The 23,230-nt window shown below is 53.5% G+C and overlaps 1 protein-coding gene across 1 annotated transcript in view; it reads left to right on the forward strand.

Annotated features, from left to right (window-relative positions):
• Positions 1–23,230, forward strand: part of SLC6A6 (solute carrier family 6 member 6) — an 85,292-nt gene that overhangs the window by 34,474 nt on the left and 27,588 nt on the right. The window contains exons 3-6 of the mRNA XM_055342740.1: positions 8,013–8,255; positions 9,980–10,114; positions 11,393–11,627; positions 21,439–21,571. Of these exons, the coding sequence (XP_055198715.1) occupies positions 8,027–8,255; positions 9,980–10,114; positions 11,393–11,627; positions 21,439–21,571 (732 nt within the window). The 5' untranslated portion in view covers positions 8,013–8,026. The remainder of the gene's footprint in view (positions 1–8,012; positions 8,256–9,979; positions 10,115–11,392; positions 11,628–21,438; positions 21,572–23,230) is intronic.

Below are 23,230 nucleotides of genomic sequence, written 5' to 3' on the forward strand. Positions count from 1 at the left end.
TCGGTGAGCTTCTGCCATTATGAAACCTTTTACCCCCTCAGAGGGGGCCTTCCTGGCTCCTGGGTCCTTGTCACCTCCATCGCATCCCGCTTGATTGTCTTCTACATGCTGCTCCTGTAAATGTTTATCTCTCCTTCTGGAACATCAGCGACTCGGGGCTCACGTCCGTGCCCCTAGTTCCTAGAGCAGTTCCTGGCACCTGGTAGGGTAGATCGATAAGTGTTTATTCAGTAGGCCCTGCTTGCCCGAGCTACCCTTGCTCTGCTTTGCCCCTGGACATCCGAGGTGCAGAGGGGCAGTACTTGGGCTGTGTGACCCAGTGGAACCGGAACTAGACCCAGCCTTGGACTCCTAGGTCAATGCCCTTTCCCCTGACTCAGTGGCCTGCTTGGCCCGTGCAGGGGTGCCTCTGTGTTGCGCGGGGTGAGTGCCCCCGCTTGCCTTCACCCCTGGGAGCCCGCCCAGCCGGCCCGCCCCCACTCCTCAGCCCCTCCCTGGGCCCAGCCCTGCGCCTTCTTCTCCCCACCCCCACCATTTGCATGTCCTCTTTTTGTTTCATCTCTGTTGGCTGCCTGTGGTTCTCTGGGCTTTGGGTCAGTGTCTGCCACATCCGAGGAGATAAGAAAAATATTTGGACCTAGTCCTCAGACCTTTTACCTGTAAATGTTTTTGTGAGACGAGGATAAGGTAGCTGTAACTGGGCCCACATCCTGCCCGCCAGTGTCGTCCCAGAGGCCAGTTGTATGCAAAACCTGCTCACTTTCACCCACTTTTTCCTCTGTAAACCGCAGACCAAGAAGTAGGACTTGTTCTGGTAGGTCCCTGTCCAGAGGTCACCTTGCCTCTAGGGGCATGGAATCAAGATCTGGGTGCAAATCCCAAACCACTGCCTTGTGGCTATGTGCCTCGGGCCACATCTTCCCCTTCTCTAAGCTTTACATCCTGATCTGTGAAAGGGAAGGCTCCGTGAGGCTTGGGGAGAAGTTGACACTTGCGCGTGGGTTGAGGCCTGATCATGTGCCACGCAAGGTGCTCTCAGCAGAAATGAGGGGCTCCGAGGAGAGACCTGCATTTTTGTGGGGTGGAGGGTTTGCAGTCAGATCAGGGGAGGGGAAGACCTGGCCCACAGGCGCGGAACCCCAGGTAGATAACAAGCCCTGTCCCCTAGAGATGTCAGGCTAAAAACAATTCCCCAAACAGAATTCACTTTCACTAGGATCAGAATGTGGTTGCTCATTGTTCGACTTTATTCCGGGCAAAACAATGCCAGACTTCCTGGATGACCTCACTGGGGCGAGCCATTGGGCTTGCGAGGCCGGGCTGGTCAGCATCTCCAGGCAAGCCTGCCCTGCCCTTGGCTGTGGCCACTTTGGGTGACCTGGGGTAATGGTGTGACCAAAGAAGCCAAACAGTTTGTATTGGGACCACGCAATGTTTCAGAAATTAGAAAACTGGGTAAGGCCATTGGAGCCGAGGAGAGCCAACCATGGCTGGAACCTGGGCTCCCATTTGTTCGCCACAGGCCCTACTGCTCCCCGAGGCCTCCCTGCCTCCCCGCTGTACTCTTGTCTTTCGCCTGCCGGGCCCTTGAGATTTTTCAGGCACGACTTATCCCAAGATAGAAACAGGTAAACAAGATAGAAGGATATAGACCACATGATTGAATCAAATGATTAAATCTTTTTTTTAAAGATTTTATTTATTTATTCATGAGAGGCACAGAGAGAAGGCAGAGACATAGGCAGAGGGAGAAGCAGGCTCCCCATGGGAAGCCCAGTGTGGGACTCCATCCCAGGACCCTGGGATCACGACCTGAGCCAAAGGCCGACACTCAACACTGAGCCACCCAGGGGTCCCAAATGATCAAATCTTTTAAAAGTGTACCTTTTTATGGAAAAGTCGAAAAGCCTTTCTTTGATTACTTTCTACTTTTCTTTTCAGAAACAGCTACCTTTAAGGTGCAGGGTGAAATAGTGCTCCCAGCGCGCTTCATGCTTTTGTTTATTTGTTCGGATGGCTTTTGGTGTCTATTGATTTGTTTATTTATTTTTGTGCTTAATTTTCAAATGCTTCCTGGGGCCAGCATCGTGCCTAAGGAGCTTGCCCTTGGCAGGCATTACTAATTGATCGCAGCCCTTCTACTCCCTGAGCCTGTCCCTTGCCTGGAACCTGTGGACAGTGCTTGAGGGAGCATCATGAGCTCTCTCAGAGAAGTCTGGGAGGCTCTCCTGCCCACTGGAGGAAGCCTCATGGTCCGGAGTGCCACGTGTCCTGGCTACCGATGCCATTTCGTCAGCCCACCTAGCTGGTCCCTAGGGCCCCGGGCTGGCCCTGGCTGTGTCCTGTGGCTCCTCACTTCCCTGTTCGCCTTCCCCTACTTCCCTGATGTGTCCAGTCCAGTGGCTTGAAGCTGACTTAAAGGCACCAGGCCTGATTTCACTTTGCCGACTTGCTTAAAGCAGGTGATCCAAAACAACCGAGTGCTGGAGAACATGGGATTGAGGCTGCAACAGATCGGGGAGCCATTTGAAGCTCCAGCGGCCTTTTACTTGCTGTGTGATTCTGGACAAGTGACTTCACCTCTCAGGCCGAGTCAGCAAAACGGGGATGGTAATGGCTCCCATAGAGGGGGTTAACTGAGAAAATGCTTGCAAAGCACTTTGCACAGTGCTAAATAAACGTGCCTATAGTTAATGCTTAATAAAGGCAGCTTGCTTTTCTCTTCTTTTTAAAACACTCAGGATATGATGCCTACCACACAGTATTAATAAAATTCCAATGTGGGCAGCTTATTTTCTTCAGCGGTCACTAATATTTATTAATCACTGAGTATGTACCAGGCGCTGTGCTGGACATTTTACAGGCATCATCCTGTTTAATCCCTATGAGGTGGTTCTTTTAACTAATGAGGCGCACAGAGAGGTTGTTATTTGTTCCAGGTCACATAGCTAGGTTGTGGCCTCAGTGAGCCCAGAACCCTGGCTCTGCAGTGGACCGGGAAACGAGGAAAGGGGAGGATATAGCCCTGTTCTCAGGGCAGGGCTGTCCAGGTCTCTGGTCTCCCCACCCGTGAAATGGGTGGGTCATTTAGATCTCTCTTGGGATTCTGGGAGCCACTTACCTAACCCTCAGAGGTTCACTGAGAAACACTGACTGTTCAGTGAGGCCCAGAGATGGATCTTAAAGGCTGACTGAGGGCTAGGTACTTTGGAGATGGGAGGTATTCTAGAGAGGAAACAGCAAAGTTCCTGCCTTCTTATTTTGAAAACCTGATAAAAGCTCATGAGTGGTTAAGTCCTGACAGTGTGAGATTTAAATCATTGTTCTTTTCCAGAGCAATCCTTGTGGGAAGCTGATTGTTTTTACTTGAGAAGGTTCAAGTTCTGCAGGGATGGGTGAGAATTTCCCAGCTTCTGGGCAGCTCAGCCAGGAAAAAGAGGCAAGAGCTTGGTTTCGCCACAGCCTTGGACCGAGGTGGCAGGTGCTGGGGGAGGCAGCCACAGCAGCGTCTGCAACTTGATTCAAGATCCAGCTGGCTGGTGTGTGGGCACCTGGGGCCAGAGGGGTTGGGAGGGCAGGACTCAGGCAGGATACTCAGTCCCCAGCCATACAGTGCTCTACGTCTGCAGTCCTCTTCCCTCTGGCCTCAGCATCTCCATCTGCAAACAGTGCAGATGCCTCCTCTTTCCTAAACTTTGCCCTGGTCCCCAAGGCATCGGGCAGATCAAGTTGGGAATTCTGACTTCTGTGCCTGGCCTCAGGCAGGCCACTCGCTTCCCCGTCTGAGCTTCAGTTTCCTTCATCTGTAAAACAGGACTAAAAAACCCCTTCGACAAGAAGGCTGTTAGAGGAGTAAGTAGAATTTAGTGACCGCTCCACACAAAGGAAGCACCAAAAATCTGGTAGTTATACATTGGGCAGAAGCCAAGGCACATCTGATAAATCGCAGCATTGCTTGCACCAGGTTGAATCTGTCCCAGGGACGTGCCGAAGCCGACCAGGTGATCTGCAAGTTGGTCCTCAGGCACGGCAAGTTCTGGCCATGACCTCTGGAACAGAGAGACAAGGAGAATTTCAACTGGGCTAGGAGGGAGCCTAATCGCTTGTCACTGTAATAACCAAAGAGGAAGCTCTTAAAATGGGGAATTATGTATCACGGTCGCTACAAAATAGCCCTGGGCCTAGCGCCAAGGAAAACAGCTCTTAGCGGCTGCCTTCAGGCAGCAGGCTGCTGGAACTCCTGGGGGGCCGGGGCGGGGGGGGGGGGGGCTTGCTCCTAAGTGCTTACTGCACGGTGGGGTGGCAGGTGGGAATTAGTGGGCTTCATCGTGAGCCTGTGGAGAGGCGTGGAAGTACTCCAGGGAAGGTGGTGTCTGAGATTGGGCCGGGCTGGCAGAGGGGTAGGGTTCAGGCACATTACAGTTACTGTCACTGCCAGCTGTATGACCTCAGGTGTGTCGCTTGGCCTCCCTTGCCGATCTCACCCTGAGTAAGACACCCCAAGGTCAAGGTGCACCTGATGATTACGGCAGGAGTAGCAGTAATACAGCAGCTCTTATTTAAGGAGTATTTGCTACTTGTCAAATACCGTTCTGAATACTTTCCATGCATCCTCCCCCCCCTCCCCATTCAGTCCTCACATCATCCCTATGAGGTGGGCATGATTATCCTCATCTTACAGATGAGACACTAAGGACCAGAGAGGTTGAGTAACTTGCCTGCAGACACCCAGCCAGGAAGTGGCTGTCAGCTGCTAGACCAGGGCTCACTGTCTAGTTCCTACAAGTGACATGCTGCCACCAGAGGGCTTGGAGCAGCTGTGCAGGCAGCCTGAGCCTGAGTGGGATGAACGAAAGCAGTTCTGTGGAGCCAGTGTCCCAAGGAGAAGGGAGAATGGGGCGACAGGGCCTAGCTTGTGGTGAGAGGTTTGTGTTTTCTTCTGGGAGTGATAATGGAAGGCTGGGGTTGGGGGCACATACTGGTCTGATTATGCTCTAGACGTTGCCCTCAGCCGCTGTCAAGAATGTTTTGCGGGGGCGGATGGGGTAGCAGCAGGGAGACCTGGAAGGAGGCTGCTGTGGTGGTTGCCATGGTGACGGAGAGATGTGGGTGGATGCCAGGAATGTACAGGAGGCAGGAGCCAAGGGGCTTTCTGCAGTGGGCATATACAGGCGCGGGGCTGGTCAGACACCCCAGAGGGGCTTGAAATAAGGGGGGGATGCCCGCACCTGGATCTGGTCTCCAGAGCTGTAAGTGAATCTGGGTGAGGCCATGCACCATGATCTGGCAGGAGGGGGCCAGAGGATGGCTGCCGGCCGTGTGCTCCTGAAGGGTACGTGGGCTTGTATTTGTGGCAGCCGTGGACGGACAGGTGACGTGACCGAGGAACACATCCCTGGATACACGGGATGGGGAACAGGGAGACTCCTACAATGCCAGATGCATGACCAGCTCCAGTTCTGCCCCGTTCAGGTCCTACCCTACATCCTGGCTCAGCTTCGGGTGTTGGGGAGACCGGGTCCTGAGTGGGGAGCAGGCTGGAGGTCTCAGCTCATGGGAGACCAGCTCCCAGAGCAGAGGGTCTCCGGGAACTTACTGTCACCCCCATCCACGAGCTGCTGCGGGGTCCTTTGAGTGCCAGCCCGGCCAGTGGGTTTCGGGGCCCAGAGGGCAGAGCCAGGACTCTCAGGGTAGCCTCAGGGAAGCAGTGCGCTACTGGGGACAACATTTGCTATTCCCAGCTGCCTGTGTGAGCAGAGGCGGGACACCTCCCCCCTCCTCCTGGCTGACCTTGTGAAGGGCCTTGCAGCCCAAGATCCAAGCAAGAGCCTGAAAGGGCGGAACCGACCCTCTTGGTGAGGAGGTTCAGGGGTCATTCCCTGAAAAACATCTTCACTAGGAGGGACTTAAGCCGCACATCCTCCAATTATGCTCCCATCCAGCCGGCCCACAATGGGCCGCTCAGATAACCATCGGGGGCTGCACAAATTAATGCTGGAACAATGCTGGCCGCTGGGGCTATTTTTACAGTAGCCATACGCCTGGCCGAACCCCCACGTCGCCTCGAGGGAGCAGGGCAAAGAAAGGCTGTGCGGATGCCGCCGCCAGTCTGCGCTCCAGGAGACAGAGGAAGGGCTCAGCGAGCGCCTGGCGGCTCCAGGAAGCCTTTTCTTGGTCTGCTCATGGCCAGATAGCAAAACAATCGGGGTCCCCCACCCCGAGCCAGGGAGAGGAAGGAGGCGTGGGGGAAATGGGGATTCTGTTGTGCTTTTCTGCCTCTGCTCCTCAGAGCAAGGCCCCGGTGGGCCCAGCTGCTGGGGCCAGGCCAGCGCATCCTCTGTGTGCACACCCCAGGGCCGCCGGCAGCCCCCACCTCGGCCTGCCCAGACCATCACCTTCCACCATGCAGGGCGCAGAGGCTGAGACATCGCTGGTGTCACAGAGTTGGGGACGGAGCTGGAGTTTATATTGAGCAGCAGTGGCTTGTAGACCCCACCCTGGGGACCATCTATGCATCAGTTCTCCTCCTGCAGTCCAGGTTCTGGGCATGGCGGTGGATGATCCCTGTCCCCATGGAGCCTCTGTTTTTGTCGAGGGGGAGACTGTTCACAAGGAAGCAAGGACTTGAACAAGACATTGTCAGGTAGTGCTAAGCCCTTAGATGAAGCCGACTCAAACCCCCACTGGATATGTCCTGTGAGCCAGGTGGCAGGCAGGCCCAGATGTGCCCGGGAGATGGGGACACACTGGGTCCAACTGACAGTTCCCTCAAGGAGTGTGAACCCAGGGTGTCTCAACGCCCTTCATGTGTCTTGAGGAAACCTAGAAAACTCCACTTTTCTCTGTTACTTGCTGGCCACCAGTTTGGATCATAAAGACAAGCGGTGCCCCAGGCTGTTTGGCTATGAGTTGGTCACTTTTGCTTTCCAGCTTTTTGTTCTGCAGATAAAACTGAGGCTCAGAGATGGGTGGAGTAGGCCCACTAGCTCTGACACCCCCAGCTCAGGCGTCTTCCACGGCCCCGCGCCATGTGGGGGTCAACCCTCAAAGTCTCCCTTCTCCCCCTGGGCTGGGATTCAGGGTGCTCTTGCCCTCAGGACCGAGGTGGGAATGCGGGTGGTTAGGACTCAGGGATCTGAGAAGTAGAGGAAGATGTTCTGGCCTGGCTGGTGGCAGCCTTCCTCTAAGGTGGGACCAAGCAGGGGTGGGCTAAAGGGTGATCCTGAACAGCTCCTGGCAACTTGGAGGTGTCACCTCCTCTGGGGCCTTCCATTACTGAACCCAACAGGGAGTCACAGAGAGAGGGCAAGGGAGCCTGGATGGTACAGGGGTTAGAGCAAGCCAGAGGGTGGATGGGGGGATGGACAAATGGAGATTCACTGACATTCCTCCATAATGCTCACAGTGCAAATCCCTATGCTTTATGCTGCAGAGATGTGACTGGTAAATGACTTGCAAATATATTTCATAAGCCTCCATTTTCCATACTCTGATGGAAACCTTTTCAAATATTGTTTCTGTTCCAGCCTGAAACCCCATTCCTTATTCATTGATATTGACCCATTCTTTCAAAGCTCAGAATGAACACCTCCTGTGGCCAGGCACTGTGCTGAGCCTTGAAAGAAATGGGAGCCATTGTTTTCTTAGAATTGCCCGGAGTGTGTCACATTTCGTAGAGATGATGCCAGGGTTGGGGTAGCCTCATGCTTCTCTGCAGGGGCAGAATGAGGTGTGACATTTGGAGCCGACAGACGTGGGCTCCCGTGCCTCTGTTCAGCATGTGGCTGGGGAATGGAGCCCATCAGTTCCCGAATCTTGAGGTCGCTGATCCCCTAGAGGGGCCCGAATCACTCAGGATATTGTCAGAGCAGTGGACAGACGGGAGGCAGGCCCCTCACCACAGGCCTGGGCTGGTCGGAGCTAACCCATGGGTGAGAAGAGAGATGTGCCAAGGACGCACAGCAGGCCACCCCTTACTGAGTGCACGTGGGCTTCTGTTTTGTCCCCCGCAGAAAGTGAGGAGGACATGGCCACCAAGGAGAAGTTGCAGTGTCTGAAAGACTTTCACAAAGACATCCTGAAGCCATCCCCAGGGAAGAGCCCAGGCACCCGGCCTGAAGATGAGGCTGAGGGGAAGCCCCCTCAGAGGGAGAAGTGGTCCAGCAAGATCGACTTTGTGCTCTCTGTGGCTGGTGGCTTTGTCGGCTTGGGCAACGTCTGGCGGTTCCCATACCTCTGCTACAAAAATGGTGGAGGTAAGTGTGGGCAGGGGAGCGAGTGGTCATGGAAGAGAGGGAGGGGCCAGCCCGTGGGGGCCTCTTTGTACCCCGCTTTCCCAGCCCCCCCGCCCCCCGGACCTCCGCCTGCCCGCCCCAGCCCAGCTCACTTCAGAGGCAAGAACTGAACGTGACCGAGAGTCCAGTGATACCCTGCCAGGGTCTTACTGTGCAACCTCCGGCAGGTTCCTGACTCCCTCTGACTCTCTGGTCTATCCCCTCGGAAGAGAGGCAGTGAGGCCAGGCCCTGGGTCCCAGGCCTCAGGCATTCACACGTCCCCTTCACAAACCCTGCCCCGTCCATGTGCCTTTGCTCTGGCTTTTTCTAACTTAATCCAAAGGTACAAAAACAGGCTTTGTGTCCCCTCATAAATGGAAAACCATTATCACTGGCCCTGATTAGAAAGGTATCCAGGAGAAAAAAAAAATACAGTGAAGCTATTTTTAGTTCTTCCATCTTAATTTAAAACTTTGCTCCCGTTGTATGTAATTGCCATATAACATGTGCCAGTTTAAGGTGTACAATGTGAGGAGTTGATACATGTGTACATGGCTAAATGATCACTATGCTATTACCTTCCATCACCTCCCATAGTTATAACTGTTTTTCTTGTGATGAGGATTTCAGCTTTACCCTCCCAGCAGTTTTCAAGTATGTAGCACAACACTTTGACTATAGTCACCGTGCTGTACACCATGTCCCCAGAATTTACACCTTGAAGTTTGTATCTTTTGACTGACCACTTTCAAAGACCATTTTTTAAAATGTAAAGTCCCTGTCTGACTGATTAGTTGGCTGGTTTGGGTTTTTTGGTTTCGGTGGGGTTTTTTTGTTTTGTTTTGCTTTTGGCTTTTGTGGGTGTTTTTTATTTTTACCTGCTGAAGGCTCTGAGCTAGAATCCTCTCCTGTTGGAGGTATTAAAGTCGGGTAGCACATGACAGAGACATTCTCTCTGGTTCAGGAGAGGGCTTGAAGAGCCTCAGGCAGGGGCTCAGCACTCGGGACAGCCGCAGTCAGAGGCTTGTATGGCAGCAGATGGCATGCTGCTGCCGCCCAAGTTCAGAGAACCACCTTTTGGGAAATTCTGCCTTAGAGCCTGGTTTCTTAACCTTTTGTAGGTCTCAGGCGCCTTTGGGACTCTGATGAGTGCCCTAGACGCTCCCCAGAACAAAGCATACCCATAGACCCAAGTTGCCCACAGTTTCAAAGGGTTTATGGACCCACTGAAGCCATTAGTGGACACAGGTAGGAACCCTCACCCCGGCTCTTTGCCCTCACTTCTCCCCTGGCTCCCACCCCCAGCCAATGCCCACCTCTTGCTTCTTATCACCGTACCCTTCCTTGCTAGTTCTTAGCTGCCTGCCCTGAGCGGGCCTTGGGAAGTTCGGGGTGAGGGCTTCAGTGAGGTCGTATTTGAGATGGATGGATGTGGGGAAGGCAGGCAGGTAGTTGGCACAGCTTTAGCAAAGGCTCAGAGCTGATAAAAGCACCTGGTGGATTTGGAGGTGAGAAGGCCCACTGGAAAGGATGTCAGCTGGACAGCTGGGCAAGGCCTGGAGAATTTTCACCCAGGTCCAGGAATTTGGCCTTTATCTGTCCTGTCCCTCACTCATTCTCTTGGATCTCATTGGTCAGGAGGGCTTGGGAGCGGCCCCCGTGACAGCCACAGCCTGACCCTCACCCCACTCTGCTCTCTCTGCAGGTGCATTTCTCATACCATATTTTATTTTCCTGTTTGGCGGCGGCCTGCCTGTGTTCTTCCTAGAGGTAATCATAGGCCAGTACACCTCTGAAGGAGGCATCACCTGCTGGGAAAAGATCTGCCCCTTGTTCTCCGGTGAGTATGAGACAAAGGTCACCTGGGGCCCAGTGTTCATCAGCTCAGCAAATTTTTATTGAGCACCTGCTATTTGCCAGGTACATCGGACCCTCACACCAGTCCATTTGGCACTGGGCCTGACACAAGGTAGCGGTTGGTACATTATTCTGTGATGCTGCTGCCCACAGTAGCTGCTCAGTACGTCCTGGCTGTTCTCACCTTTCTGGGTCATTGAAGGATTGATGAGCTAGCAGCTGCCCAGCAATGTAGTGCAGAAGATGAACACTCAAATTCAGGAGTCTGTATTGTTTCAAGTCCCACTTCCTCCTCTTGTTCAAACTCATGTGACTTGGGATAGTCACTTAATCTCTTTGTGCCTCAGTCTCCTTATCTATAAAATGGAAATAGTGTGCTTGCTTCATAGGGTCGCTAGGAGAACAAAATGACATAGCTTTGTAAAAGTGCTTTTTTAAAAATATTTTATTTATTTGTTCATAGAGACAGAGACGGGGGGGTGCGGCGGGGAGAGGCAGAGACACAGGCAGAAGGAGAAGCAGGCACCATGCAGAGAGCCTGACGTGGGACTCGATCCAGGGTCTCCAGGATCACGCCCTGGGCTGCAGGTGGTGCCAAACCACTGAGCCACCAGGGCTGCCCACTGTAAAAGTGCTTTGTATACATAGTAAGCTCCAAATTAATGGTAGCTTTATTATTATTGTAACATTTAGTCCTGTGCCTGATACCTAGTTGGCACCCATAAAATCATCCCTGTTATGACTATAGTTGGCAGAGATGGGAGGATGTGTGGGTCTCTTCATTCATTCATCTATCTATCTATATAAATCTGTGCATCTATCCCATAAACTTTCTTCCATCTGTCAATAGTTAGACCAGCCATCCATCTTTCCAGCAACCCATCTACTCATTCCTCCATCCAGTCATCTACCTAACCTTCCAACCAACCACCATCTGTACACCTATCAACAAATTGGATATCCATCCATCAGTTCAACATCCATCCATCCAACTATCTTTCGAACCAACCATCCATCCATCCATCCATCTACTCATCTAGCCATCCATTCATTGAGCTATCCCTCCTCTATATATTATTCCATTCATCCAGCTTATCACACCATCCATTATTTTCACTTGTCCATTCATTCTACAAATATTTGCTGGTCCTTGTTGAAGGGCTCCTTCAGGCCCCAGGCCTAGGGATAGTGGGGTTGACGATGTGGCCATGGTGGACCCGGCCTCCCTTCTGATGCTCATCTTGCTTGCCCACACCCACAGGCATCGGCTATGCCTCCATCGTGATCGTGTCCCTCCTGAATATATACTATGTCATCATCCTGGCCTGGGCCACCTACTACCTGTTCCAGTCCTTCCAATCGGAGCTGCCCTGGGCACACTGCAACCACAGCTGGAATACGCCTCAGTGTATGGAAGACACGATGCGCAAGAACAAAAGCCTGTGGATCACCCTCAGCACCAAGAACTTCACTTCTCCTGTCACCGAGTTCTGGGAGTAAGGCTGGCCTCACTGAAGGAAGGAAGGAGGGAGGGCCTGGGTGGGGGCAGAGAGGACAGCCTACTCCCTCATCTCCCCAGGGATGTGGGAGTCACAATCTCGGGGTGGGTGGTGGGCAGCAGGAGGGTGCAGATTTGGAGATAAATCCATGCCTTTGGTCTCAGACAGGCCTGGAACCGAATCCCAGTTCTGCCATTTTACTGACTGACCTTCAGCAAGTCACTGCCCCTTTCTGAGCCTCAGTTTCTTTAACTGTCAGATGAGGGGAATGAATCGTTACTACACCCATACGCAGGTATATGTACTTCTGTTGTCTGAAAATGATATAGTTTTCTTAATGTATTTTAGACAAAATATAGTTAGCACATCAAACCTGTTATTGTACAGAGAAAAATGCGTATACGAAGCTGAAGTAGTTACTCAAGTGACCAGGTGAGTCGATAGAGTGAAAAATATGCATTAGTTAGCTTTTGCTGTGTAACAATCACCCCTAGACTTGGTGTCTTTTTTGACAACCTCCATTTCTCTGGCTCGTGGTTCTGCTGATGGGCAGTTTGGGCTGAACTTAGCTGGGCAGTTCTTCCGGTGTTTGCCAGGCTCCCTCACGGGTAGGTCGGCTGTAAGACTTCAGGATAGCTCTTCTGGGGATTAGCTGGCTATTGGCTGGGGTGCCAGGGGCAACTGGTCCACATGGGCCCATTACCCAGCAGGCCATCCCAGGCTTGTTCATGGGCGACCCAGCATTCCACAAACTATGAAGGGGAGAGCCCCCTTGCGGGAGTTCTTTTCAGTTCTCTGTTTGCATCATTTTCATTAATGTCCCATCAGCCAAAGGAAGCCACAGACTCAAGAGGTGAGGAGAAAGGCTCTCTATCTTTAGGAGAGAGGTGGAGAACTGTGGCCATTTCCACGGTTTACCACCACGTAGTCAGTGGCTACAGGAACATAGACATAGAACAGACATCAGGAAGGTGGCATGTGGAAACCTGAAGTGTGGGTGACTCTTAGCTGATATACAGGGGAGTCCTTTGAACACGGTGCTTGGAGGCCAATCACAAAAGCACTTATGCATTACTTTCTCTGCTCTTCATGAGCTACTAAACTTGGGAACCTGTGTGACCCCATGATCCTGGAGATAACTGGAGGCAGAGAGCCAGGAGCAGGAGACTGTTTTAAGGTCCCTCATCATCATGAGACAGTACTCCTCTTTGTATTAGCTTTGCCGTTTCTGAGGGTCTTCCCATGTCTTAGAACCAGGAACAAACCCACAGGACAGAGGGTGGCCTGCTGGCTGGTCCCAGCCATGCTTGAGGGTCGGGACCAGGAAATCCTAGGCAGGCAAGGGTCACTCAAGGGGGTCCCTGTCCCTATCTTGACATGCGAGCCTTTGGTCTATGCTCATGAGTCCTGAGGCCTCCTTGGACAGGGGCTCTTTGTGTGTACATATTTTCCACTTGCAGACAAAGAGTGCATTACAAGCACATTCATCACCCCCTCCATGCCACACCCTCTGGAGAGCTGAGTTTTCAGACAAAGAAATGTGGGCACTTCATTCTTCTCACTTGAATGGGGCCTGAAGCCACAGCCCTGTCTGTTCTAGGCTGTTCCTGGCACAGCCTGACCACCCACCCTTCCCAGGGCACTGGCACTCAACCAGCCACTTGGGCTCCTGTTGGGACCTTGCTGCTTCAGGCATATGGATTGGTTGCCTGGGTTTGACCCTTCGAGTCTGTCCCTTGTAGCTTGGGCAGGCTTTGGGGCCCCCTCTGGGCCCCAAATATCCTCACCTGTACTTGAGGGGATCATGGCACTGCCCTCCCAGGGTTGTGGAGCTGCCCTAACTGAATGAGACTATGTATGGCCAGCCCTGAGAAGCTGCTTGAGAAATGTGTGGCCTTATTATTTATTTAGTGCTCTCCAAGTGGGTAAAGCTGCCTTCTGGGGGCATTTGGAACTCAAGTGACCTGACCATCAGAAGGAGGGCCCACCCTGGCCCCCACCATCGCAGAGGGCTGTCCTTCTTGCTCCTCTCTGCTCTCATAGGCCTGAGGACTCTTGGGAAGGAGCCCCTGTGAACCATGAGGTCCTCGGGGGGTCCCGTTTTCTCCCATGCCTTTTCTCCTGCCTGTCCCCTACACTCAGCCCTCCTGAGGGGTCTCGGGGCTCCTTGCCTTGCAGAATCCCCATTCTGAGTGCCCAAGCTGCCCTCCCTGGCCTGGGAGCCTTGGAAATCAGGCAGCCTGGGCCCACAGGATCCAGATGGACTTGCTTATTAGCCCACAGGGCGCTAGCCGCCTGCCTGGGGCTCACCTCCCACTCCAGCCTTTGGGTCCTAGCAGAGCTTGGTGAGCCCACCTGGACATCCACAAATAACGCGCCCTCTTTCTGGAACCCTGGGAGGACTGGGGTCTACAGAGCAGGTGCCTGGAATGCAGACTTAGTTGAGAAGACCAGGCCTGGCCCCTGCACGAGCGGAGGCAGAGGCCTGTGAGTCAGGCGGGGGGCTCCAATGCAGTGCAGCTCTGGGCCAGCCTACGGGGAAGAAGGGCCCAGTTCCCAGTCCCTGGCCTTCAAGAGCCTTCCATTCTCCTGCATATGCAAGAGGGAAAAGGAAAGAGAGCTACTGTGGAGTAGCTGGCTCCCATGAATGTCATGCCAGGGACTTGCCTCTCTTATTTGTATTTCATCTTCATGGAATCCCTTCAAGTAGGGAAATACATAGGAATCCACCCAAACTCCTGCCCGCCTCAAATCTCCCATCCAGGTCGCAGGTGCTCTAGGCTCTCCCAGAGTATGACCACTGTCCCCACTTGGCCCTCCCCCACCTCCCACCCTCCGTGGGACCCCCATCATCACTCTCCTGGACCGCAGCCCTGAACTTTCCTCCCTCCACCTTACTTTGCAGCTTTGGAGTCAACTGTGAATCCATGCATGACATTTTGCAGCTCAGAATCCTCTTGTGGCTTTTCTTATATCTCACTCAGCCAGAGAGGATTAGGTGAGAGTGTTTCAACACGATGAGTGCTCACCCAATGCTGATTCTTCTTACTGATTCCATGCCTGCATCCACTTGACAGTGTAGCCTGGAGCAGCAAGTGAACGACCCCTCTCTGGCCTGAGTTTCCTCATCTGCAAATGGAAAGGCCGTATGAGTTGGGTTTTGAGGCATGGATAGGAGCTCACTAGGCTGAACCGGAGAGAGAAAAGACATTCTGGATAGAAGGAACAGCCTGTGCAGAGGCATGGCATTCTGAACACACAAGTGTTTGGGAATAGTAAGTCATGAGTCTGGCCCAGACGTAGGACACATGGGGCTGGGGGAAGGTTTGAAGCCTTGAATGTTAGCCTGGTAAGTTGGAGCTTTGTTCTCAAAGGTCAAAGGAGGAGGAACCATGGAAGGTATACAAGAAGGAGAGTGACATGGTTAAATGTCTTTTTTGGATACCCTCAAGGAATACACTAGTGGGAGAGAGACTAGGACATACATTAAGTACCAACTGTATGGAGGGCTTCAGAGAGTTTAGCCATCAGTGGGTCTGAGTTCCCTTTGGGGTGAAACGGCTTATATGGTTTCCCCTGAAAGTAGCTAGCAGCCCTATAATTGACTAGCTCTGGGGTTTCCTTTCGGAGAGGCTCACTGGGACATTACTGAGGTGTCACTGACTGGTAGCAGGTTGGGCTGCAGAGCCGTGCGGATACTCTCAGAAGGCTGGTCTCCATGCCCCTCCAACCAAAGCCCAGGCCCAGCCCCAGCCGTAGTTTCTCTCTGCTTCTCTTACCTGCAGCAGACCTGTGGATCCTTGAGGTAGAACAATGCCTGTTGGGTGTTTGGGAGCTCCCTGGGAATCAAGATAACAAGGCATCATGATAGCAAGACTGCCTCTGGCCCCAGGCGGGGAAGGAATTTACTGATCACCCCTGCTCGCCCTCTCCCTCTCTCGTTTTACTAGAAGAGAGAGTTGGGAGCATGGGTGATGCTCCAGGTCCCTTAGAGCAGGGAGACTGACTGCCTCTGGACTCTGCGTTTCCCAGCTGCGTGACCTTAGGATGGTCACCTCACCTCTCTAAACCTTGAGGATAGCATGGTCCCAACACCTCATAGTCTGGCTCGATTTAAAGGGCGAAGACAAGTGATGTGTTAAGGACAGGGCCTCCAATCATGGCTCGTTGGGTATGACACTGAGGACCAGAGAGGTTAAGTGACTTGCCCGAGGTTACACATGCAGCTAGATACAACAGAGCTCCCAGCCCTCACCTCCTGACACCAGACGCCACCTCCGACGTCTGTGTCCACGGTCACTGGTAACATCATGCCGTGTGTGTGTGTGTGTGTGTGTGTGTGTGTATGTGTGAGAGAGAGAGAGAGACACCCCATTCTCAGGTCGCGCGAGGTCTTCCCTCGGCATGGAGCCTCCCTGGCCCCCCATGCCCACCCCATCTGCAATGCTAAAGCACCACTGTCAGCAGGAGCTGGTGAGATGTCCTCATCCAGACCCCCTTGGAAGCCACCGGGGCCTCTGAGACAGTGATTTCACGCCGGCTTGATAATTTGACTCTGAGTGGCTCTGTGATGGAAAACAGAGCTTCTGCCCCCGCTTAACCTCATCCTGCTCGTCCCTGCTCTGGGGTCCTCGCTCCGTCCCCAGGGTCCTGCTTCACCTCAGCCCTAGAAGACAGGCGGGGCCAGATCTGGCCAAATGCCCTCCATCAGGCCGGAGCCATGCCTTCCTCCCTGGTTCCTCCCAAGCCCCCCGGGAGCTCAGCACGTATCATTAGACTTTATTAGAATCAAAGAAATGAGTCATATTTGCAAACAAGCGGTGCTCAGCCAATCTTCCCCTGCAGCTGTCGGAAGGAGGAGGCGGTGGAGAAAGCCTTGTGTGGCCCCATGCTCAGGGCGGACGGGCTCTTTTATAATTGTTGCCTCCGCCAGTCTCCAGGGAAGAGCCATGGCCAATAAATGGCTGGCCGGCAGTCAAAAGGAAACGATTTGGCCCACTCGGAGGACGTATTTACATCTCTGAGTGCCGGCTGGACGGCAGCAGGGCGGCCGACTCACAACAGACGTCCAGGCGATTCTTTTTTGGATCCCACCCTGGAATGAATCATTACTATTCTTGGACAAGAATGCAGCTCACCTCTGGGTCTCCTCCCTCTGTATGAGCGATGCAGGGGAGCCTGGGATTCTGAGGGTCCTCGCGAAGGGCAGCGTAGGACCTAGCACACGGATGGCTGGTCCCCAGGGCAGCACCAGGAAAAGGGATCCAGGCCCAGGGTTGATTTTCATCTGGGTGATTTCAGGTGAATTCTGAGTCTCAGTTTCCCCATCCACCAAATGGGTCTCATCAATTTACTCAGTTACTGTCTGTTGAACACCTACTATGTGCTGGGCACTGTTCTGGATCTAGCAGCGATCAGACATAGGCCCTGCCTCCATGGGGATGCCGTTCTAGTAAGACAGACAGATGTTAAACAGGTAACACAAATATAATCGTCACATAAAAGCGATGATAAATGATGAAAAATAAAAGCAGGGCCGGGGAGGGAGAGTGACCGGGGATGCTTTTTTCATACAATAGTCAGAAGAGGCTGCCCCAGTGAACTAGCATTTGAGTGGAGACCTGAAATGCTGTAGGGAGGGGGTTGGCATGTCATATAACAAGTGACTGAGGAAACAACCAGTTTCAAGGTCTGAGACAGGAATGTGCTGTCTATTCAGAGAAAATCTCAGAAGACCACTGTCTAAAGGGGCCGTATGGGGATGAGGTTCAGGGTACATAAACTTGTCCTGGACATGCCCCATTTATATACCTATGTCTCAGTGTCCTTATTAATCGGTCTGAATGATGAGAGTATTTGGTCACCTTATTCAGGGAGGCCACAGGGATGGGGCAGGTTAGGAGGGCCTTGTGAGGTAGGTAGGTGGGAGCCATGGGAGGATGTGCAACAGAGGAGGGGTGTGACCCGCCTTGGGTCTGGGCAGATTCTCTCTTGATGAGAACAGACTTAGGGGAGGGTGACTGTGGAGGCAGGAAGACAAGTGGGGAAGCCACTAAAAAAGCTCTGGGAAGCCATGGGAGGGCGGGTGTCCAGACACGAGTAGTGGCAGTGCTGGGGACATGTGGCTGGATTTGGAGTCACATGCAGTCTCCTGGGGTGGTTGGGAGACCGCTGAGGGGCAGTGCACCATGGTTGTCCCTCTGGGGCACAGCACTCTGTAGTTTGCTGAGCCCTCTCATGCACCACAGCGGGAACACCCATCGGATCCCTGCCTGCTGCTCTGTGGCTGAGGCCATGGGAGCCCCACATGGGAGGGACTTGTGGAGGGTCCTTTGCACTGGGTCCCTTCAGAAAAAAAAAAAAAAAAAAAAAGATTCAGATGGCCGCACACGCTCTCCGGCCTCCACGGCTACCCAAAAGATATCTTTGGAAAGGATGCCAGTCACTTTGGCCCTGGGCCCACGTCGTCAGGCTCTGTTTTGACAACCCCTGATGGATGAGACACATTCATTCCATTCCTAGAACGTCTGCACGGCCCATTACAAACATTTTCAAGAATTTTAAATAATTTTTATAAAGGTGCTATTAAAAACGTTGAGTCATTCATCTAAAAACATCAAACATTCAAAGAGAAAAACACTCAAGGAGGGAAAATGATACCTAATGCCAAGGGAGCTCCCCTCCCCCGCGTCCCCACCACCAGGTCCCCCTCCCCACGGGCAGCCGCTGCAACCGGCGTCTTGTATGTCCTGCCAAAAATAGTCTGTGCGCACTCAAGCACAAATGTACATCCACCCCCTTCCCTTTTTAACACAATGAGGAGCATGCCACAAGCCGCTGTTCACCTTGCTTTGTTCACTTATTTTATCTCCAGGATATCGTCCCTTATCTGCACGCAGGGAGCTTTCCCGCGCCTCGGGGGGCCGCGGAGCGTTCCACTGCGTGTCCTCTCGGGGCCTGCTGGGCCCCGTTGGTGGCCGTTTGGGCGGTTTCCAGTCTTTCGCTCCTACCGACAGCGTCGTGGTCAGCAGCCGGGGGTACCCCCCCACCCTGGTCAGCTGCCCACACGACAGGAGGCCCGGGAGAGGCCCGGGAGTGGACGTTGCTGGGCCACAGGGAACATGCCTCCCCGCGTCCCCGGAGGTGCCGTGAGCCCTGACACGGAGATCGGGGCCAGCAGGGAGCCTCGGTTTCCCTGCCGTGCCTTCCATGGCTGGTCAGCTGCCCAGAGCTCGCCTGCCGTCTGTCGCGGACGCCGCCAGTTTGCCCAGCACAGGAGTGGGAGGAGGCCGGGCTTGGTGTGGCCAGATTCGGAGCCCTGGAGTTTCAGGCTTCTCGGCCCACTTGCCCTGAGGAGGAGAGAAAGGCTGGGCACCTGCTCAGCATGGGCAGCGCCTGCGGTGGGCCTGCCCCCGAGCTCCTGGTCCCCGCGGTCTGCAGGCTGGCTGGACAGGCTTTCCACCTGAAGGAGACGTGCGGTGCCAGCCGATGGCCCGGAGGACCCGCAGGGAGCCAGTGGGCTGTGCGGGGAGCGGCCGGAGAGGCTCTCTGGAAGCACGAGGACGGGGCGCAGGCCGCCAAGGTGTGGCGGTGGAAGGGCACTCTCTCCCCCCGACGCTGCCCATTCACCGGGAAGCCTTGGGCCGCTGCCCGGGTGCCCTGGACCTTCACTGAAGGTGCCGAGCTCTGCAGGCTGCACGGGGAAGGGCTTTTTGTTCTAAAGCAGCTGCAGCCGCCAGACCCACGTGCTTGGCAGGGCCCCAGCCGGGATGCGGCTGGCGGACAGCCTGCCTCCTGGGGATGCCCCCTGCTTGAGGCTCCAGGGGACCCTGACCCATAGCGGGGACTGGGCAGTCTTTTTAAAATTTGGGCTCTATTCTCTCTTCTCTGTTTATCAGAGGAGCAGACAGCGGTGGAGTGGTGGTGGTGGGGTCCACAGAGCACTGGCTTCTCGAGTCTGACAGGCTAAGGTGCAGGTGGGAACTCTGCCGCCCGTTGGCCACGTGTCTGGGGACGGTTGACTCTTCCAGGCCTCGGTTTTCCTCATCTATAGATGGGGCCAATGACCTCTACTCTGTGGATCAGATGAGATAAACCGGAGAGGCCTTGGGGGTGTTCTGAGCACCTGGTGGTCAGAGGTGCCAGAGGGGAGCCCCCTGATGTCAGGGCTCCCCCACGCGAGGACAGGAATGCTGCCCTTTCTAAGGTTACTGGAACTATTTCATGAATTGGTTCAGAGTGCCGTGTGGACTTGCCCGTCACCTCAACTGACTGAGTCCTTGGTTCATTCACTCCACGGGTATTTCTTGAGGACCCGCTATGTGCCATGTGCTGTTCTGGTGCTGGGAGCACAGCCCTGGCCCAAAGAAAGGCCTCACTTGGATGCCAGTTGAGATAGGCATCTTGGGTTTTATTCAAAGTCCTCATGTTGAAGCTTCTCTGGAAAAAAAAGGAAAAGCAATGCAGCGTCCTGGTGCTTCATTCTGAGACCCAGAGCCTTGACCATGGGAAACCTCCCACAAACTGGCTGGGAGCTAGGGAATCATCTGGAAGGCATTCCTGGGCGGCAGCCTGAGGACAGGAGCTGTTGTTTGTGTTTTATAGAAGAGGAAACCAGGGCACAAAGTCGCACTCCCTCTCTGCTGCCTCTTGGGCTGGTGTATGGCCTTGAAACCAGGAGCTGACTTTGGTTAGAAGGATTCCCAGCTTTTTCCAGGGCAGCACAAGCGCCCTTGCTCCCATGGTCAGCAGCTGGGGGATTCAGTGGACCGGGGACCCTGCTCGAGTGCTGTGCCTGGTGTGCCGCCCTTGGTCACTGCTGCATTATCAGAGCTCTGGGACAATGGGGACCGTTTCTTGGCATGGAGTTTTGTGGCTTCTGGCTGCCAGCACCCTGTGTTGCCCCACCCTGACTTCAGATGACTTCACATGCCCCTCAGGGATGTGTCTGAGTAGGTGCTCATATGCGTTTCTGCACGTCAGCGAGGTTCTTGGACTCCAAAGACCCAGCCTCTAGGCAGGGGTGGTGGGTGCCCTGTGCTGATTAGATTAGCCTTCAAACTGTCTACCTGCCTCCTCCTGTGAGACCTTCACAACCCTGCAGAGAGTTTGCTCGGAGCTGCTCTGGGCATCTCAAGGCCAGAATGGAAACAACCGCTAAGGTTTACTCCCTATTGGCTGCACCCCAGATCCTGTGGTTGGTACTTTGTGCGGGTTTTCTCTTGACAGCGATCCCATAAGTAGGTGGGTAGGAACTGTGCAGCCACATACAGAAGAACAAACACTTTGCCCTCTTGAGGCTTACATTTTAGTGGAAATCCAGATAAGAAATGGAGGTGAATAGAATCAAAGAAGGATGGGACAGAGAGTGTTTCACAAATGAAGAGACTCAGGTCCTGGAGGTTAGGTAACATAGTGGAGCCAAGTTTGAATCTGGGGTTTGGCCCACAGTGGGTAGTGAAGAAGGGTCCACTGAGAATCAATCACATGGGAATTAGTGCCCATTTCACAGATGAGGAAACTGAGGCTTGGGGGTATACTAAACTTGCGCAAGGCCAGGCTGGGTTAAACCCAGATTCACCTGACGCAGGAGTCTGAATCTATCCCCTTGTTGACTTCTCCACAACCCTGTGACCTAGGCGGGCACTGCTTTGGTGATCCATGGGGATTCCAGGCCTTGGAGAAGCGAGGGGGCTTGTGGAAACACAGCACTTGAGCCAGGGTTTCAACCCCAGCCCGTTGGAGCCCTGGCCTCCGCTCTCTGCCCTGGGGCTGGCCCAACTGACCATGTGGCTCTGTTTGCTTGAAGGCGCAACGTGCTGAGCTTGTCTTCTGGAATTGACGACCCTGGCTCCTTGAAGTGGGACCTTGCTCTCTGCCTTCTCCTTGTATGGCTGGTCTGCTTCTTCTGCATCTGGAAGGGTGTCAAGTCCACGGGGAAGGTGAGTTGTGCTTCTGACCCTCCACTGCCTCATGGGAAAAATCTCCTCTTAGCCCCCCCCCAGGCCCTCCTGCTTGAAACCGGCTCAGACCAAAGACTGGTATATGCTGAAAGAAAATAAGGCCGTGCTTTGTGGCATTTGCCCACTTCGTGGGGCAAATAACTCCTACCATGTCTGATTTCAAGTTACCGATGGTTTAACAACTAGCCAACAAAATTCCTGAAAATCAAATGGTGGGCTCTCTGGAGCCTGCACAGGCTCCCATACACCACTGGTTCCCATTTGAAGGTGTTCGGTGGTGGTGCAGATGTTAGTCGATAACAAACACTGGCTTTGCTAAGTTAGCTGGTAGCAAGGTGAGCTGGTAGCAAGGTGAGCTGGCAACTTATTGTTAGTTACCAGCTATTCACCAACTACACAGACCCTTGCTTTGCAAAGCGTGCCCCGATTGGCAGCATCAGCATCCCCTGTAAACTTGTTAGAAATAGGGATCCATGGGCTTGCCCCACACCTGCACAGCCAGAACCCACATTTGAACGGTATCCCCACATTGAGGTTTGAGAAACACAGACTTGGGAGCTTTGCTAAGTCAGATGAGCTGAATTATCTGACAGCTAACGCTTCCGCTGGAAACTAAGACATTAGTTATTAAGGAAAGCTTTCGCTGAATATTAAGTCATTTGCTCATAACCAGGATGTTAGTTGTTAACCAAAATGTTAGGCATCACTGAAATATTTGTGGCTGATTTATTAATATGTTACACGGTAACTAGGATGTTAGCTATTAACAAAGATGGTGGCTGATTGGTAAAATGCCAGCTTATAATTGAGGTTTTAGGAATAGCTGGTATATTTCTAATAATGAAAATGAGAGCTGGTAACTAAAGCATTACCTCTTAAGTTAGAGCAGGACAGTTACCCGGCAACCAAGACACTGACTGGTGTCACGGTCATCATGATGACAAGTCCGTGGGGAGGGGTCCGTGGTGATCAGAGGTGTGAGCCTGCATCCAAGGCTCTAGACTGTATCTCGGGGAGGTGTTGGATCCGCCTTTACGTGCCTCCTCCTCCCATCTGTCATTTCCCTTACATCGTGATAGGGGGGACATCTCTAAGGTCTAACAGCCTCCAAAGGTCAAAAGAGCACGTTGAGGTGGCATCTGAGGTGCGGCGATAGGCAGTGAGTGAAGTCGCTCAGAGAAAGGCCTCTGCTGCCTTGGAATTTACAGTAAGGACCGCCTTCTACCGGGATGAAGAGCCCCTTAAGTGAGATCCTGGATCTGAACAGATCCCAGCATTTACTTCAGGGCAAGATCTGGGTCCCCAGAATGGCAGAGGCAGAATGGGGATGACTGCGGGGGAGCCTGCACCGCCTCTGCCCTCTGCCCATTTCTGCACTCAGAGCCACCCAGCGATCCTAAAACCCAGTCTGGGAAGGAAGCTTCAGAGAGCTGGGCACCGCCTGGCCATATTGTCCCACCAGGAGAGGCAGGGAGCGGCCCTCGAGCCTTGGTGCTCATTCACCAATGTTGCCCCAGCGCCCTCCTCTGTGTTGTGTGCAGACAGACGGTTTCCTTACTGCCTTTCTGCCAAGGATGAGAGAGCCGCGCTGGGAAAGGTTAAGTGATTTGTTCAAGGGCTGTCCCTCACCTTCAAGCC

This window comes from Nyctereutes procyonoides, unplaced genomic scaffold (assembly GCF_905146905.1).
Source record: "Nyctereutes procyonoides isolate TBG_1078 unplaced genomic scaffold, NYPRO_anot_genome, whole genome shotgun sequence".
In the NCBI taxonomy this organism is placed as follows: Eukaryota; Metazoa; Chordata; class Mammalia; order Carnivora; family Canidae; genus Nyctereutes; species Nyctereutes procyonoides.